We start from the raw sequence: 18,360 nt of genomic DNA on the forward strand, positions 1-18,360 counted from the left end.
TCATGCTCAGGTTCCTGTCCTGTGGTCACAGAAAATTGATGGCCAAGGAAGAATAATGCCACTTAATGCTTATGTACTTGATTTCTATAAACACGGTTCCTTGATAGGACTAGTCCAGGACAACAGGTATGTTTTGTCTGCCTCCATCTGTCTCCATCTATTTCCATCTCGATGTCCACATTCCTGTCCATGTCTACCTCTTTCATCTCTGCCTTTATCTCTATTTCTGTATCAGCATCTCCAACTTCGTCTCTATGTTGATCTCCATCTCCATGTTTATATATTGAATGGGTGAACTTAATGAATTTTAGACAAAATACTTTTTACAATTACAACTAAAGGTTAATTATGCTAAACATACTGGAATTTTTTTCCTCTAGACTAATGGCAAGAGAAAATGACAATTTGTTTGTTATTTTTATTTGTGGTTTATTAGCAAAATCTTGGGACTTAGACTGACTCATTTGACACAAAGATTTACTCTACAGATATAAATATTTTCATACACTCAGAAACATTTTTATTTATTAATATCCTATTTATTCATTATTAGATATTTTAAAGCCAAATAACAATAACAAATACTGCCATGCTCTTCATTATCTGAGAGAACGATATAAAAAAATATATAATTCACACATCCGAGGACTGAAAACATGACAATTGTTTTAGCTCTTTGGCAGAGTAACCATTTTCAAAAATAGTAAGCAGGAGTAAACCCTCTTGGATTTACCTAGAAAAGGAGAAATTGACCCAGGCACTGAGCATAGATTTAGGGAGGAACATTCTGTCATAATAATCGGAGATTCAGTGTGCATTTTACATAAAATTTTGAAGTCTTTATTGAATTAAAGCATTTAAAACTTCTGACCTTCTTGAGAAATAGTGACCTCAATATTGTGACGAAAGCAGTTGTGATAGTAATAAACAATTCATTTGGTTCTTCCCCTTTGATTCTCTAGCTTCTTTCCATTCACTCCCCCAAGCTTCACTTTTTTCCTTGGGTTTTCTCCTGATATAGTCTGTTTCCTGTGTTTATTGATTATCTGTGATTGTGATGCTCTTGACTCTTGAATTCACAATTGCCATTCCCACAGATTAAATTATCATCTGGGAGTCTGTGGCAGAAATGACTCTGGTAACTATATCTTGACAGACAAAAATAATCTACTATTGACAAATCCAACATTGCAACATGAAATAAGAAGTTCTTTAATGTTTTTATACCATTAATTTTCAAAATGTTGTTTTGTTTAGGATGAATGAAGGAGAGGCTTACCAGCTGTTGAAAGATTTTTCACTCACCGTTCAATCTATCAGGTGTGTCATATATTTCAAATACCAATTTCAAATTTTTCAATAGTTTAGTGGTAATCTGAAAAAATGTTCAGCTCATACTTAAATGTACAGCCTCTTAGGTGCTGTGCATTTCAAGTCCCCCAAAACTTTGCAGAGCTTCTCCTCAGCACTCTGTGCATTATTTCTATATTAGAGTTAATTCCAAAGTCCATTTGACATGAAGCATCATGCAGACCAGAGCCTCAGCTCCAGGCACTGCTCCAACAGGCAGCAATGTTCTAAAGCCTCAAGAATCCCTAGTATCTCAATTTCCATAACCAGCGTATGTCAGACACATGATACTTCAGAGTGTTCCTGAGGGCTCCATCAGGTCTTTGGTTTATATCTACTTACATATTCTTGATTCTGTTGCTCTATTCAGTGTTTTCTCCAGGCTTCATCTGACTTTTATCTCTCATATTGGCTTCCTGTTTTCATCTTTAACAGAGCCCAGTGGAGACCCAAGCAATTCCAAACTTTGTCTGGACACCCTTATTCTTAGGCTCCGTTAGAAGGTCCATCTTTCGGACCATCAAGTGTTGCCTGGTTAAATATCCATCTTCCTAAATCCTCCAATCTGCACGCACTTCAATACTTTATGGGTGTTTTCTATCATTTAATTTAAAAAATTTATATATAAACACACACACACATATATATATACACATACACATATAAGTTGCTGTGAATCCCTTCATTATGGGGTTTTTGCTAATCAAATCATTTTATTTCTTTGATCTGAGGTTAATTAGACATGTTTGGACTTTTTATATGGAGAACGAAACTTTTAGTGTGCTAGAGCAGAGAGCACTCCTCTAAATAGTACGTTCCTCGAGTGCTCATAGTTACTCAAGCTATAGTCTCCAGAGCATCCCAAGAAACTTTGGAGTCTTTGAAGCTGTCTCAAAAGCTGAGCCTAGGAAAATAATTCATTTATTTATTCATTCATTGATTCTTATAAAATATATTGAAGTATTTTTGGTTTGAGGTGTGGCCTAAGTATTTGGGATGTAGACAAGTATTAAATCTATCCCTGCTTTAAAAAAATCTTATAGTGTCGTAAGAGGAAACTGACTTGTAGACATTACAAAGGTAATAAGTGCTAGGATGACAGGTAAGGGAGTAACCCACTCTACCTTGAATTCAGAGGATTCTCAAATAAAGTAATTTTTTTGACTAAGTCTTAAAAGATGAGGCAGAGAGAATCATGTTTTCAAAGGGTAGAAATGAGAAAGGACCAGATGTGTCAAGCATGGGCTTCAAGTTCACTATGGTGGCATATAGATATGGGAGTTGTCATAGGGATGGGGGAGATGCTGAGTTGCTTAAGGCAGCTTTATAGGCAATTTAAATATATATTGGAAAGGGTCTTAATTGTCATACTATGGAGTTTGAGCTTAATATTTTGAGCAATGTTAAGTATTTTTATTTACTTAAGTATAGTTGTAAAATTTCTGTAAAGTAAAATTAAGTATAGACAGCACATAAGCATGAATGAGATACAGGTCTAGAGTTTATACATGTGACAGAGATGTGTATGATATATTATGTGGCAGCGATGCAAAGGTAGTAACAGTCATGCTGGTGAGCATGAGTGAGGGTCGAAGTTAAGGAAATAAAATTAATTTTGGAGAAGAGTCGTTAGAGGAATATTTATGAGATAGTGGATTCTAAAAAAAATAAATAAATAAACAAATAAAACAAAAACAAACTCATAAAAACAGAGATCAAATTGATGGTTGCCAGAGGGAAGAGTGATGGGGAAATGGGTGAAAAAGATGAAAGGGAATACAGTCAATAATATTGTGATAAGTTTGCACAGTGACAGATTGATTACTAGACTTAGTGTGGTGATCTTACTGTAAGTATATAAATGTTGAATCACTATATTTTACACCTCAAACTAATATAATATTGTATACCAACTATACTTAAGTAAATAAAAATTAAAAGAAAAAAATCAAAGAAACTGGCAATAAATTTCTGTAGTTGGTGCAGATAACCCAAGTTTCTATTTTAGTTAATGATACATAGGAAACATCAATGTGGATGAGATTTGGTGACTGACAACCAAAAATAGTGAATTAAAATTTATAAATGTGATGTATTATCTGTGGGATAGCATTTCCTAGGCTCAGCTTTTGAGACAGCTCATCCAGTAGTCATAATTACAGGTTTGTGACTATGAGGAAATTCAAAGCTGTAACTACAGATCTGGCCATTCCTTGTGGAAGGTCAATGAAGACACTAAGGAAAAAACTGGAACCTAGTGAAACTAAGGTAGATATGATTATAAAAGACTGATAAAAATCAAATCTTGACTGTGTTCAGTCCTTAATCAGCCCTGCTGCAGTGTTCATTCTTGATTTTTATCTCTCTTTTCTTGTAACTTGCATATTAATTTCTTATTGCTGCTGTATGTAACAAATTACCACAAACTTAGTGGTTTAAACCAACACAAATTTTTTATCTTACTATTCTGGAGGTCAGAAGTTCAAAATGAGTCTTACTAAGCTAAAATCAAGGTGTTGTCAGGGCTGCATTCATTTCTGGGGGTTTTAGAACAGTCTCTTTTATTATGTCTTCCAGCTTCTAGAGGCTCTGCTGGCATTACTTTCATTGTGGCCCCCGTCTGTGTTCAAAGTCAGCGCTGATGAGTAGAATCTCACCTTGCATCACTCTCACATTAATTTTTTCTTTCCTGCCTTCCTCTTCTACTTGTGAGGACCTTTGAGACTACATTGGGGCCTACCCAGCTAGTCCAGGATAATTTACCCATCTCAAGGTCAGCTGATTAGCGGCTTCGATTCCATCTGCAACCTCAATTCTCCTTTGCCATGTAACCTGACATATTCTTAAATTTCTGGGGATTAGGATATGGATATCTTTGAAGGTCCATTTTTCTGTTTACCATACCACATTTTCTTCATTTTCTTCACACATCAAGTTAAAGGAAGGAATATTTTGTTCTTCACAGGGGTAGTACCTGTGGATTTCAGTACATACTGGGCACAGCAGGAAAAACAGAAAAGGGCAGCCCTACGGGGCATGCGGAGAAAAGAAAGGGAATTTGTGTCGCTGCTATCGAAGGGAAGAGGAATCAGGTTACATGGAATTTGGTGGCTTTAAAATCCTCTTAGTAATAGAACTGGACTGTAGTAATAGGCTGGGAATTTTCTTGTTATCTATCTATCTATCTAGCTATATATATTTATTTATTATTCATTCATTCATTCATTCATTCATTATTTATGTGTTTATGTATGTATATATTTATTTATTTACTCACTTTATTTACTTATTTATTTATGTGTTTATGTATGTATATATTTATTTATTTATTTTTGTACAAGATTTTTTGAGATAACCATTTTTTATTATTCCTCATATTTTGCTAAGATTTCATCATCTCGTGAGGGTTCTGCCTACTCGGGGAAATCCCTTCTTATAACACTGACTCTTTTAAAATGGATGTTTTATACATGTTTATTTTCATTTACAGTGTTTCCTTGCGTGAACTATGTGAAAATGAAGAAGACAATGTGGTCTTAGCATTTGAACAACTGAGTGAAACCTTCTTGGAAAAACTTAAGAAAGTCTAAAAACGAAGTCTATCCAAACCTCTTAAAATACTGCCAGTCTCATTTTTCAAGTCATACTTAATGATTCTCATGCTTTTGTCACAAATACGTATATGATGAAGTAAAAAGGGCAAGTACTTTGAAGTCCGAGTTCTAATTAAATCTTCCATGTTATCTCAGAGTATGCTTAGATGAATTATTTAATTTTTACTAGTCTTGGTTTCTTTATATAGTTGGAGAATAATGCTTATGTCTTAGCTACTTTGCAGATTGATTAAGAAAAATGCAAGGATTTTGTATGTCACTGAAAAACAATTTTTACTCTGTAAGGTGTAAACAAATATTAAATTTTTAATATTTTTCTCCTCAATGTCATAGTTTGTGAAATATCTATTAAGGCTAAAATAAATAATTACAGTATCCTGAACTTGAAATATATTTTCTGCAATTTATCTAAATGTGATTATGTGACTAAGTAATCTTAAACTACTATTTTAAAATTATAAATGAAAATGCTGGTATAAATTCTGTGATGCTTTAAAATTAAATGTAGCTAATGATTTGGCTTGATTTTAATTGTATATTAGTGACTGGAAAACCACAAAGAAATAAAATGGGTTTAATCTACATACCATTGGTCTCTTTATGTTAAATCTATGTATCTGTCAATTCATTTGCACGCACACACATATGCATTTTATATAATAGTTTCTGTATACATTTGACCCTTGAGCCACACAGGTTTGAACTATGAGGGTTCACTTATACATGGGTTTTTTACACTAAATATATTGGAAAAGTTTCTTTGAGATTTGCAATAATGTGAAAAAGATCACCAATGAACCATGTAACCTAGAATATTTTAAAAAAATTAAGAAAAAAGATATGTAATTAATGCATAAAATATGTGTAGATACTAGGCTATTTTATTACTACCGTAAAATATGACAGAGCTAATTAAGGAAATCATGAAAGGAGTTGTGGATATGGCATAAAAAGTGGCGGTGGTGGAAGTGGTGAAGGATTTCAAGAATGGATCTTGGAGAAATTCAAGAGCTAATAGATACTATGCCAGAGGAATTACAGAAGACCACTTGATGGAGAGGAGTACTTCAGGACCAATGCCAGACGATGAGGAGGAAGATGTAGAAGAAGCAGTGCCAAAACACAAACCGACATTACATTAGTCAATATGGCAGAAGTGTTCCAATTATTTAACACTGCCTTTGTTCTTTTACGACATGGATCCTTCTGTGATACAGGCACTGGAATGAAAGCAAATGGCGGAAGGATTGATACTATATAGACACACTTTTAGAGAAATAAAAGAAAAAAAAAACAGACAGAAATCGAGATGTATTTCCATGAAGTTTTGTTGCCACTTATATTGCCTCTCTTGCCTTCCCTTCCATCTCCTCCTCCTCTTTCGCCTCTGCCATTGCTGAGACAGCAAGACCAACCCCACCTCTTCCTCCTCTTCCTTGGCCTGCTCACTGTGAAGAAAGCAACAAGAGAAGACCTTTATGATGATCCAACTCCATTTAATAAATAGTAAATAATAATCATGCTGTACAGTTAATAAACTTATCTGTTGCATATGTGCGTGAATGTCTTTGTGTGAAAATCTAAGAATTGTACGGCAAGAACTGCATGAGACATTTTTGTGTCGTCATCATCATCATCGCCTAAGTATTCATCGTGTAGAACATCATGTGCAAGGCTTGTATGGAAGTAGCCGATTCTTAAGTAGGTATAAGGTGAGTGATATTTAATATAAAATTAATAATGTGTTAGTTTTCTTACTGTTTTGTAACTTTGCTTTCAAAGAATTACATTACTGTACAGTGTACCTCTCATGTAACTGGAGAAACTGTGTATCAGCCTATTATCACAGGTAAGTGGTTTTTTAAAAATAACAATTTCTCATATTATATTATGAATATGACTGTAATACTACTATATGCCCCTTACCCCCATGTTGTTCACAAGCTAACTGTAATCATTTTCCCTCCATAGACTCAGCCTCAGATTCCTGTTCTAGAATCTATTTTTGATCCTAAACTTGAACAAAACATTTTATCCTCAAAGCAAAAGGTCTGCTCTGTCCTACTACTCAGATGTCTTATTTAAAGATAATCTTTTAGGTGACATTATTTATACATAAATTATATGGGCTTAAAAAACAGCTGTGATTCACTTTGTCTGGAGATAGAACACTCTGTTCTTTGGAACATTATCGATGTGCCATGTTAGGAGTCTCTCCTTTCTTTGGCTAAATCCATTTTCATTAAAGACATGCACTATGTCAATTTCTGAAAACCAAGACACTTAGAAACCAAAGTGATTTTTACTTTTCCTTATCTCTACTGAAAACAGTAATACAAAATATTAATGTATTATCATGGTAAATTCTACCAACATTTCTGTTAGTGTATTTTTCCATTCTATAATTTCTGTTTCATTCCTTTTCATAGGGGAAGTCATGTCTTATCAATGTATTTGATATAAAACCAGATTAGTTCTTATTATGTATGTGGTAATGTCAGTATGAGACCAAATCTAACTTCCTACTTAATTAATAGATTGATAATGCTTGCTCTGTATATTTTTGTGATGCTGGAGTTGATAATGAGCCTTGATTATAACTACTGCAGCTGAAAGATGTCCTAGAAAACAAACAAACAAACAAAAATGCAGGCTCTTTCATTGCATTGACCTATTCTTGTCGCACAATTCTAGATAATAGTCCCTTAGGGGAGAATATATGATCATGCCTTGGCCCTGGCTGATTTTATGCAGGTTAGATGTTCAGTTAACACTGAGGCTAACATAAAGTTCGATTTAACACATAGTAGAGTTAGCTAGCATTGTTGTTAGTTTTTTTTGTTAGATTCTTATAATAAATATTTTAAATTTTTATGGTTTTTTAAGTTGTTAGAGTCATCGACTCTTGCTTCTTTTATCCTTAGCATCCCTGGCTCCTAATATTTTTCCATCAAAGAATTTGCCACACTACTTTTAGGTTTTGTTATGGAGTGAAATAGAAAATATAAAACCTAAGAAAAAAGAAGATGTGGGAATATCTCCAGGGTTCATTGAGAAGGGAGTGTGTGTGTGTGTGTGTGTGTGTGTGTGTGTGTGCACGCGCGCGCGCGTGCGTATGCGCACATGCATGTGATAGATTTTAGCTCTGTGTCATGTAACAACCCTTTCTTCACTGGAAAATATGAGTCTGATAAGTAAACTGCCACTCGTGTTTCCAGAGTATAGTATTGAATGGCCTGGCTGTTCCATTTTCTTGACAATTTATGTATGATATAACAGTAGGAGGAAATGAAAGTATGAGATTTTCTGCAAATCTTTTATATCTTTCACTTTGTCATAATAAAATTGTCATCTTTGAGTAAATTTTCCACCTCCTAATATATAATCAGTACTAAAGTCCTATTGACATAGCCTCCATAGTCTCTCAAATTTATATTCTATTTCTATCCACCATGCCTGCCCAGGTCCATGTTTCTGAATTATTAGAAAGTATAATAATTTACATTCCAAATTCTTGTCTTCCGAACAAACCTGTATATAACTGTCTAGTTAAGCTTCTTAAACCCACCTTTCCTGTCTTCTTCCTGCCTTCTTCCTGCCTTCTTCCTGCCTTCTTCCTGCCACCTTCCTGCCTTCCTGCCTTCCTGCCTTCCTGCCTTCCTGCCTGCCTGCCTGCCTGCCTGCCTTTTTCTTTCCTTCATATGCCCATACTTAAACTCAGTACACATTGATTGAATGCTCATTATATGACATGCATAGCAGGAGGCACTGAAACTTAGGGTCAAGTGGGAAGATTGAGGTAAGTAGATATGTATATTAAAGGAAGAACATATTAAAGACTAGTTACAATTTTATCCTTGGTATGTGCTGAGTTCTTTATAGAAGTTATTTCCTTTAATTCTTAAGATAAACCTCTGAAATAGTTGTAATTATTTTTGCATCATATGGGTGTAGAAATTTAAACTCAGAGCAATTAGATAACTTGCTTAAGATCATGCAGCCAGTGACGATAAGACTCACTTGAAGGCTCTGAAAATAGTCCATCCAAGTCAGAGGTGATAAAACAAGATCCTTAAAGGCAGTGGAGCTAAGCATAGAAAGGGATAAATATGAAATATCTTTTTAGGACATAATCAACAGGATATGACGAATTCAATATAAATCTGGTAGGAGAAGAGGTAGGTTTCTCATTTGAATACAAGAATGGATTTGGATGCCATTAAACTATGTAGGATATAGCAAGGCAAACATTTGAGGAGCAGAAGATAATGATTTCAATTTGGGCCGTATTTAGGTTGAACTGCCTCATTAACATTTTCTTGTAGGTAGAATGAGGGACAGGATCCAAGGTTCAGGAGAGATATTCAAGCTAAAGATGAAAATTAGGAACACAGCAGTTATCAGTGAATATTTAATATTAGGAACTACAGAGGCATATCCTCAAAACCTCATGACATTTTATCAGTGATAAAATCCAAACTTTCTGAGATGCTATTTAAGACCTCTATAATCTTGTATCAACCTGTCTTTCAAGCCATATTGCCTACTTTTTTTCAACATGTTATATCTTTAATAATCCAGCCAAACTAAACCAGTTCAGAGAGTGCCCTCCAAAGTAGTTTGCATTTTTCTCTTTTTAAGACTAATTATTTGGTTCTGAATTTCCCCCCAATTTCTTTATGGAAATCTTAGCCATGCTTTAAAACCCCCTCGAATATCACTATCTCTGCGCAGCTTCCCTCTCAGATGATCTTTTCCCTTTTTGGACCTCATAGGATAGGGATAACATAACAGCACAAAGAGAGGAAGCATCTGAAAAATACAAAGGAAAGGGCTTGCAGAAATGACTAGCTCAGCTAGTTATAGATTAACCACACAGATCTTTAAATGGCCTTCTGGAAACTCTTGCCACACCTAAGGATCTGTAAATAGATAGGACTGGTGTGGGAATTCCTTCCCCCTTGCAGTCCCCTCCCGAAACTCCCCCTCCCATCAGGTAGACCCTCAGACAAAGGAATCACGTGCCCCTTGCATGGACACTGCAGGGGTATATAATCTGTAAGAAATCTACCCAAGGTGAGCACATGCTTTTGTGCCAGACTGCAGTGAGAGAGTGAGGCAGGTGTATGTGTACTTTGGACTTTTGCTTTTCGTTTCATATATACTATACATATATTTCTATAGGGTGTGGCCTAAGGAAGTGGTATAATGCTGAGTACCTACCTGAGGTATTTAGATTTTCTCTTAGCCTCTCCAGGAAATGAAACTTAGAGCAAGGTGACTGCTGATGCATAAAAGTTGCTGTCAGTGGTTCAGTTAGAGGAATAGTATGGTTCTGTCTGTTGTTTCTTTATCTTCTCAGGACACCTCTAAGGACTAACTTCCCCTCTCTTGTGACTGCCGGTGGCTGTTGAACTGTGAAAAAGCAACACAGACCACAGGTAAAAGGGGGTTTGCTGCCTTATGTATAGATGAAATGGTGAGAAAAAATACAGTGCATATGTCGAGGGAACATTTAAGAAAGAAATGGCTGCTAAGAGCTAAGCTAAACGTGGAGGTTAGACTTAGGACAGAGTAGTGGTGGTGGTTTCAGTCTCAAGACAAAATAATTTATTTGTAAATAAATTAACTCCAAGATTTATTTGAGATTGATGTCAGAATGGCTGCTTTAGATTGAATTTACAATCTTAAAACATGCTAAGACTTCCCAGTAACAGCTTGATTGTTAAAAATAAATGTGATACACAACTTGCATTAGGCTTATAACTTAATGTAATAGACAAGACAAACATACAAAGGACACACACATATATTAATTTAAGTAAATATTTTTAACTGTTCTGGGAAGTCCGGGAAGGGACAGCGATGAGCTTGGAGGACTGATTAACAATGAATGGCCTTAGTAAGTGAGAAATCTACCTTAAATGGTGGTTTATAAACTTAAGTTTAAAAATGCTATTAGCATATTTATCTTGTGTGTATTTCTAAGTTTAATAATTGGAAATTGTGTTTCACTTTAGGATAAGTGTAGATATATGATTCAAATTAATTGGGATTCTCTGAACAATTAAGACTATTTTTCTGCAATATTTCAATAAAATTGGAAATCAAAGGGAAAGTTAGTTCTTGCCTCTGTATTTATTTCTAAAATCTATTGTGAGGCTCACTGGAACAGCCATTTCTGTTTTAATAACCACAGTAGTATTGTTGTCTATGGAGAAAGATAAGGGCCTTATTATCAGATAAACTCAATTCTTCAATTTATTAGTTGCATGACCTTGTGCAAGCTCTCAAACATCTCTGATTTTCTGATTACTCATCTGTAATATTAGAGATAATAATTCCAACAATATGAAATTATTCAGAGGGCTATATGAAGATGAGTAGAAAATAGTTTTAAAAAAACCACATACTTTTTTATTTTTAAAATACCGATACATTGTGTGGTAGAATGCAAAATTTATATGTATTTTTACTAAAACATGTTAAGAATGAGATATCAATGAGATGATATGCTTACCAAGGCTGCTGTTAGATCATTCCCTAGATCTTTTGTAGTTGGGGTATTTCTGGGGAAATGTTTGAGAAAAAAATGGTATTTGTGCTAATTATTTGTGCCTAGAATATGCTTCCAGTTTTTTCTTGATACAATTGACCAGTGGGATTAATCAAATAAAGTTTATACATATTCTATCTGAGGACTAGGGTAAATATTGATGATAATCTTTAAATGGCATACCCTGAGCAAGTTTGGTGAGGTGCTCCATTCAAACTCTGCTTTCTCAGATCTGTTGCTGGCCTTTGAACATGCTGTTTTTCTAGAATGCTCTTACCCTGTCATTATCTGAAAAACTAATAATCCTCAAGTTCAAGTTCAAATATCATATCCTCTGAGAAGCCTTGTGCAGTTCTCCCAAGCACTCCCCAGGTTGTGTTTCCATCCTACCTAGTGCATTTACTAGCTATAATACAACCCTCATCATATTGCCTCTTAATTAATCTGCTAATTTTTCTTTCTCTTTCTCTATATTGTGTGTGTCTTTCTTATTTATTTATTTATAATTTTAAAAAATTTACTTTTAATTATAGTTGACATCCAATATTAGATTCAGGTGTATAGCGTAGTGACTTAACATTTATATAGCTTAGGAAGTGATCACCACAATAAGTCTAGTAACCACATGTCACTGTACATCATTATTATAATATTATTGACTCTGTACCCTATGCTATACATTACATCCCCATGACTTATCATAACTGAAAGATTTTATTTCTTAATCCCCTTCCTTTTTCCACTCAAACCTTTACTCCTTCCCCTCTGATATCTATCAGTTTGTTCTCTGCATCGATGAGTTTGTTTCTGTTTCATTTTGTTTGTTTGTTTTAGATTCCACATATAAGTGAAATCATAGTCTTTGTCTTTCTCTGTCTGACTTATTTCACTTAACATAATGCTTTCTAGGTCTATCCATGTTGTTAGAAATGCAAGATTTTATTCTTTTTTTAATAGCTGAGTAATATTCCATTGTATATATGTACCACATTTTCTTTATCCATTTGTCTATAAATGGACACCTAGGTTGCTTCCAAATCTTGGCTATTGTAAACAATGCTGCCATAAACATAAGAGTGCATATTTTTCAAATTACGTTTTCATTTTCTTCAGATAAATACCCAGAAGTGGAATTGCTGGGTCGTATGGTAGTTCTATTTTTAACTTTTTGAGGAATATCCATACTATTTTCCATAGGACTGCACTATTTTATAATCACACCAACAGTGTACAAAATTTCTCTTTTCTCCACATCCTCACCAGCACTTGTTATTTGTTGTCTTTTTTATAATAGCCATTTTGACGGGTATGAGGTGATATGTCATTGCAGTTTTAATTTGCATTTCTCTGGTGACTATGGATGTTGAATATCTTTTCAAGTGTCTGTTCACCAACTGTACATTTTCTTTGGAGAAATGTATGTTCAAGTCCTGTGCCCCTTTTTAATTGGATTATTTCTTTTTTTGATGTTGGGTTATATGAGTTATTCATATATTTTTGATACTAAGATCTCATCAGATGTATCATTTGCAAATATCTTCTCCTAGCCATATCCAGTGTCAGAGAGTTTACTGCCTGTGTTTTCTTCTAAGAGTTCTATGGTTTCAGGTCTTACATTTAAGTCTTTATTCCATTTTGAGTTTATTTTTGAATATGGTATAAAAAGTGGTCTAATTTCATTTTTTTTGTATGTATCTGTCCAGTTTTCTAACACTGTTTATTGAAGAGACTGTCTTTTGTCCATTGTATATTCTTCCCTCCTTTGTCATAGATTAATTGACCATATATGCATGGGTTTTTTTTCTGGGATTCCTCTTCTGTCCCTTTGATTTATGTTTCTGTGTGTGTGTGTGTGTGTGTGTGTGTGTGTACATACTGTTTTCCTTACTATAACTTTGTAGTATAGTTTGAAATCATTGAGCATGATACCTCCAACTTTATTATTCTTTCTCAAGATTTCTTTGGCTATTCAGGGTCCTTTGTGGTTTCATACACATTTTAAGATTATTTGTTCTATTTCTGTAAAAAATGTCATTGGTATTTTGATAAGGATTGCATTGAATTTGTACATTGTTTTGGGTAGTATGGCCATTTTAACTATTAATTCTTCCAATCTATAAGCATGGTATATATTCTTCCATTAGCATCTTCTTCAATTTCTTTTATCAATGTCTTAGAGTTTACAGAGTACTGGTCCTTTACCTCCTTTTTAAAATTTATTCCTAGGTATTTTATTCTTTTTGATGCAATTGTAAGGGGATTTTTTAAATTTCTTTTTCTGATAATTCATTAGTTGTGTATAGAAACTTCAAATTCAAAAGGTTCCTGAATGTTAATTTTATATTCTGTAAATTAACTGAATTCATTTATTAATTATAATAGTTTTTTGGGAGAGGTGGATTCTTTAGGTTTTTCTCTATATAGTATCATGTTATCTGCAAATAGCAACAATTTTACTTCTTCTCTTCCAGTTTGGAAACTTTTTCTTTTGTTGTTGTTGCTCCCTTGTCTCATCTTCCAATATTGTGTTGAATAACCGTGGTGATAGTGGGCATCTTTGTCTTGTTTCTGATGTTACAGAAAAAGCTTTCATCTTTTCACCATTAAGTATAATGTTAGCTGTGTGTTGGTCATATATGGCCTTTATTATGTTGAGGTATATTTCTTTTATACCTACTTTGTCGAGAGTTGTTATTAGAAATGGATATTGAATTTTGTCAGATGAGCGTGTGCTTCTTAATGATAGAGGCCTTGAGTATATTGTCTAGAATAGTGTCCAATGTCATAGTAAATACCCAATAAAAGATGGTTGAGTAGATTAATTAATTAATTTTATTATTATAGGCACTTGGTAAGATGACAGGCATTATAGCCAAATTACTCTCAGATACTCTTTTCACAAAAATAAAACATTGACTTTTGTTTATATTTATGTGTAGTTTCTTTTCATATAACTTGTTTATTATATCTGTGATTTCTTTTAAAGACTCCATGACATTAAAATATCTTGGAGACAATGCTACTATTGATTAGAGTTTTTTTACAGAGAATTATTTTATCTGCATGTAACTGTGTTGTGAATCTAAGTATCTGTAGTACCTCTGGTTGTATCTATTTGCCTTAGCTATATGGTTGCCTTTTATAAATTTGATTTCTGAGGAATCACACTTGACATTTCCCTCTATAAGCTGAAGAATGAACATTTTGATGTAATATGAAGTTATGCTATCTGCCAGCCAACAGAGCAGTGTGCCATTGTTGTTATCTTGGTGTCACCACTTAAATATTTTACTGTTAAAAAAAGATAAGATAAAGGAAGACTACGCATGTTAACACAATGAGAGAGTACATATTTCATAAAGTCAGCTGAGAAAAAGATGGAAGTCATTGGGCACACAGAAACCAGCAAATTTTAGCCTTGATTGGATGCTAATTCATTGTAATCTGATTGACTATGTGCTCAACTATGAAATAAAAGAATATGATAGAAGTAATACTTAAAATGCTGGAAATTAATCTATGCAGACTGTTCCAAAGTAAAGATGTACATAGAAATTTTTACTATTTTCTAGTTTTCTTGAATCAAATCCTCCTTTAAACATATACATTAGTTTTTGTTTTTGTAAATGTGAATTTCACATATATATTTTCAGGGCTATGTTTTGCCCTACCATGCACCTCCATGATCTCTTTTGAGTGACTTAATTGGAAAAGGTTTATGAAAAATTATCTCGATTATGAAAATAGGTATTGAGATTTAGAGAGAAGAAATCAAAGAGTTTTTACCTTTGAAAGGAGTAAACTATATTATGATATATTGTTTTAAATAAAGTGATAATTAATAGCTTTGTTTTTAGAGATCATGGCTTCTGTGACTACTATGTTGAATGAAAAATCAAGCCCTAATAACAGTGAAAGTGAAAGTGAGAGTGATTCTGAAATTGATAACGATGACGACAGTGAGACCACGGAGAGCTTGTTCTCATTTGATCAATCTGAAGAAGAAGATCATCTAAGCTCAGAAGAAGACATAATAGAAGAGCCAGCTTCTGGGCACTTACCATGTGAGTTTGAAATCAATGAAGAGAAGCCTTCAGAAGTTGAAGCTATAGATGTCAGCAGTTCTGATTTTGAAAGATTATGTGAAGCATAACCCATGGATGAATTTCCCTTCCTCCTTCCTTTTTCTCTTCCTCTTCCTCTCTCTCTTTCTCTTTCTCTTTCTCTCTCAACAATATTGATACCTTTCACCATTTTTTTCCTTCCATATTAAAAAAATTTTTTAGTTGACCACCTGAATGAATAGTTTGCTTGGCTTGAAATCTATATTGTAAAATAATTAGATTTAGAAAATTTTTATGAGTGTGTATAGGTGATTTTATTTAAGTTAAATATAGATCAATTATACTCTATTCTAGCATAGATTCTTAGACTTTTCACCAGTCCAGTTGAATTAATAAATCCTTGGGAATAGGGACTGAGAATTAACAATTTTAAGGTTCTCACATGATTCTGATTATACTACGGAAAAACTAAAAGCAGATCCAAATGATTCTGCTTGACTCAAAAGGTTAAAGAGTATTCGAATATTAAACATAAATTTCTATATTTAATATTAGCACATAAAATACAATTATACAGAATTTAAAAAATCATGTTGAGTTTTAATATATATCTCAATATAAAAAATTTTGTAATAAAATCTGTATATTATCGGATTAAAATATTTCAGCAGATGCAGAAAAACATTTAATAAAGTTCAATAGTCACTCATGATTAATTTTTCAACAACTAGGAAAAGAAAATATCTAAACTTTATAAAAGTAGCTTGCTAAAAATCTATATCAAACATCAAATAATGATAAAACTTTATCCGCTTTGCCATTAAAGTGAGGCGCAAGAAAGAGTATTTGTTCTCATCACTACTGTTTAGTATTATATCAGAAGTTCTAGTAAGCATGAAAAAACTAGAAAAGTAAATAAGATGTAAAAAATGTGAGGATAGGGAAGAAATAACATATTATAATCTACCTCAGGCAGTGAAAAAAATCTACCTTAATTTCCAAGAGAATCCACACACAACTGAGAAATAAGAGAAATCTTCTTTGGGATATAAGATGGACATTTTAAAAATATGGATCCTATCAACATCCATATGGAAATGTCCATTAGTATGAAATCTAATACTGACTCGAAACACCAGAAATGACTAATTGGAAAATGTATTAAAAGAAAGAAAACTATCAAAATAGCCACACAAACTAACATATACTCAGGAGTAAATCTAACAGAACATATTAAGAAGAAAATAATTATGAAATATTATAGAAGAACTTAATTGAATAAATGTAGAAATATACTAGATTCTTTCTTATTATTCAGTATCACAAATATATCAAGTATCCCCAGATTAATCTTTAAATTTAATACATGTTCTATCTGAATCTACTCTTTCATCTTGCCTCTACAAAAAAATGCAGTAGAATATCATAAATCCATATATAAATATAAGAATCATTTATTTCAGAAAACTAAAGATTGTATACAAATCAGTTGGAGAAAGACAGCCTAACAGAAAATGGGCAAAGGTTACAAATAAGCAAATTACAAAAAGGAAATCTGAACGTTAAAAAAAATAGATATATATACTCTACAAGATATTCATCATTGGTAGTAATATAAATTAGAACTATGAGACACTATTTCACATTTCTCAGATTAGAAATATTTTAAAATTTGATAATATCAATATATTGAAGATAAATTGAATATCTCTGTAATCCTTACTTCTTAGAGAATCTCTCTTACATATGCTCAGTGAGACATATTAAAGTTAATGTACAATATGCCATCATTTGTAAGACAAAGGCAAGAAAACAAAATAACCTAAATATCTATCAGTATGGAATTTAAAGATAATATATTCATAGTAGGAGTATTATCAGCTGCTAAAATGAATGCACTATATGTGTTTCAATATGAATAGATCTCAAAATGATGAAGTTGAATGAAAAAAACATGTAGAATATCATTTAATTTAAGGAGACATATAGCAAAGAAATATCACATTGTTGGTTGCCTCTGTGGCAGACAGAATGAGAATTCAACTGTATCTGTAATGTTTATTTCCCTTAAGTAAATTTGAAGCAAATGAGCACAATTTTAACATTTATAAGTTCCAACGATGGGGTACATAGGTATTTGTTAGTTATTTTTTTAATGCTTTTCTGTATATATATATTTTTAGGCGAGGCAACCCTTGGTTTACTTCACAAATTGCAAGGAACTTGTCAGCTTACATTCCCTTATTTTTTATTTTTTATGCCTACAGCACCTGGTCATCCTAGGTGGTCTCCCATCCAAGTATTAACCAGGCCTGACCCTGCTTAGCTTCCGAGATCAGATGAGATCGAGTTTGTTCAAGATGGCATGGCCATAGACTACTTTTCTATATTTTTAAACTATCATTATCACCCTTCCCCCCAAAAAAGGATCAACTGAAATTTAGGGTTGCCCAATTACCAACCGCCTTTTATTTTGATATTGACTAAGTTACCTATATTTGTTTATTCCTCATCTGGATGATGTATGAATAACATTTACCCAGAGCAAATATTAATAATTTACCTAAGCTCAAATTGAAATATTTCTAACCTACTCAGAAACTAAAAGAAAAATTAAATACAGTGTATCAACTTAAATAATGTGTTTCTAAAATTATTGACACTAATGAAATAAAACTTTAAAATATTCTTCCAAATGAATATATTTCCATGACTCCAACCAATTAGGCAGACTCTTGATAAGTACAACTTAAGAACTGGTAGCAGGGTAACATGC

At 33.2% G+C, this 18,360-nt stretch overlaps 2 protein-coding genes and 1 pseudogene across 2 annotated transcripts in view; 2 read left to right on the forward strand and 1 right to left on the reverse strand.

The window, feature by feature from the left end:
• LOC102889295 (probable ATP-dependent RNA helicase DDX60) overlaps positions 1 to 5,572 on the forward strand; it is an 87,559-nt gene extending 81,987 nt beyond the window's left edge. Inside the window, exons 37-39 of the mRNA XM_015585128.2 lie at positions 1 to 126; positions 1,258 to 1,320; positions 4,841 to 5,572. The exon at positions 1 to 126 is cut by the window's left edge and continues 40 nt beyond it. Of these exons, the coding sequence (XP_015440614.1) occupies positions 1 to 126; positions 1,258 to 1,320; positions 4,841 to 4,940 (289 nt within the window). The 3' untranslated portion in view covers positions 4,941 to 5,572. The remainder of the gene's footprint in view (positions 127 to 1,257; positions 1,321 to 4,840) is intronic.
• A 4,659-nt stretch (positions 5,573 to 10,231) lies between these two features.
• LOC102878872 (probable ATP-dependent RNA helicase DDX60) overlaps positions 10,232 to 18,360 on the forward strand; it is a 69,279-nt gene continuing 61,150 nt past the window's right edge. Inside the window, exons 1-2 of the mRNA XM_025042381.1 lie at positions 10,232 to 10,405; positions 15,378 to 15,584. Of these exons, the coding sequence (XP_024898149.1) occupies positions 15,383 to 15,584 (202 nt within the window). The 5' untranslated portion in view covers positions 10,232 to 10,405; positions 15,378 to 15,382. The remainder of the gene's footprint in view (positions 10,406 to 15,377; positions 15,585 to 18,360) is intronic.
• LOC112475098 lies at positions 17,843 to 17,961 on the reverse strand (annotated as a pseudogene).

This window comes from Pteropus alecto, unplaced genomic scaffold, assembly GCF_000325575.1.
Source record: "Pteropus alecto unplaced genomic scaffold, ASM32557v1 scaffold50, whole genome shotgun sequence".
Lineage (NCBI taxonomy): Eukaryota > Metazoa > Chordata > Mammalia > Chiroptera > Pteropodidae > Pteropus > Pteropus alecto.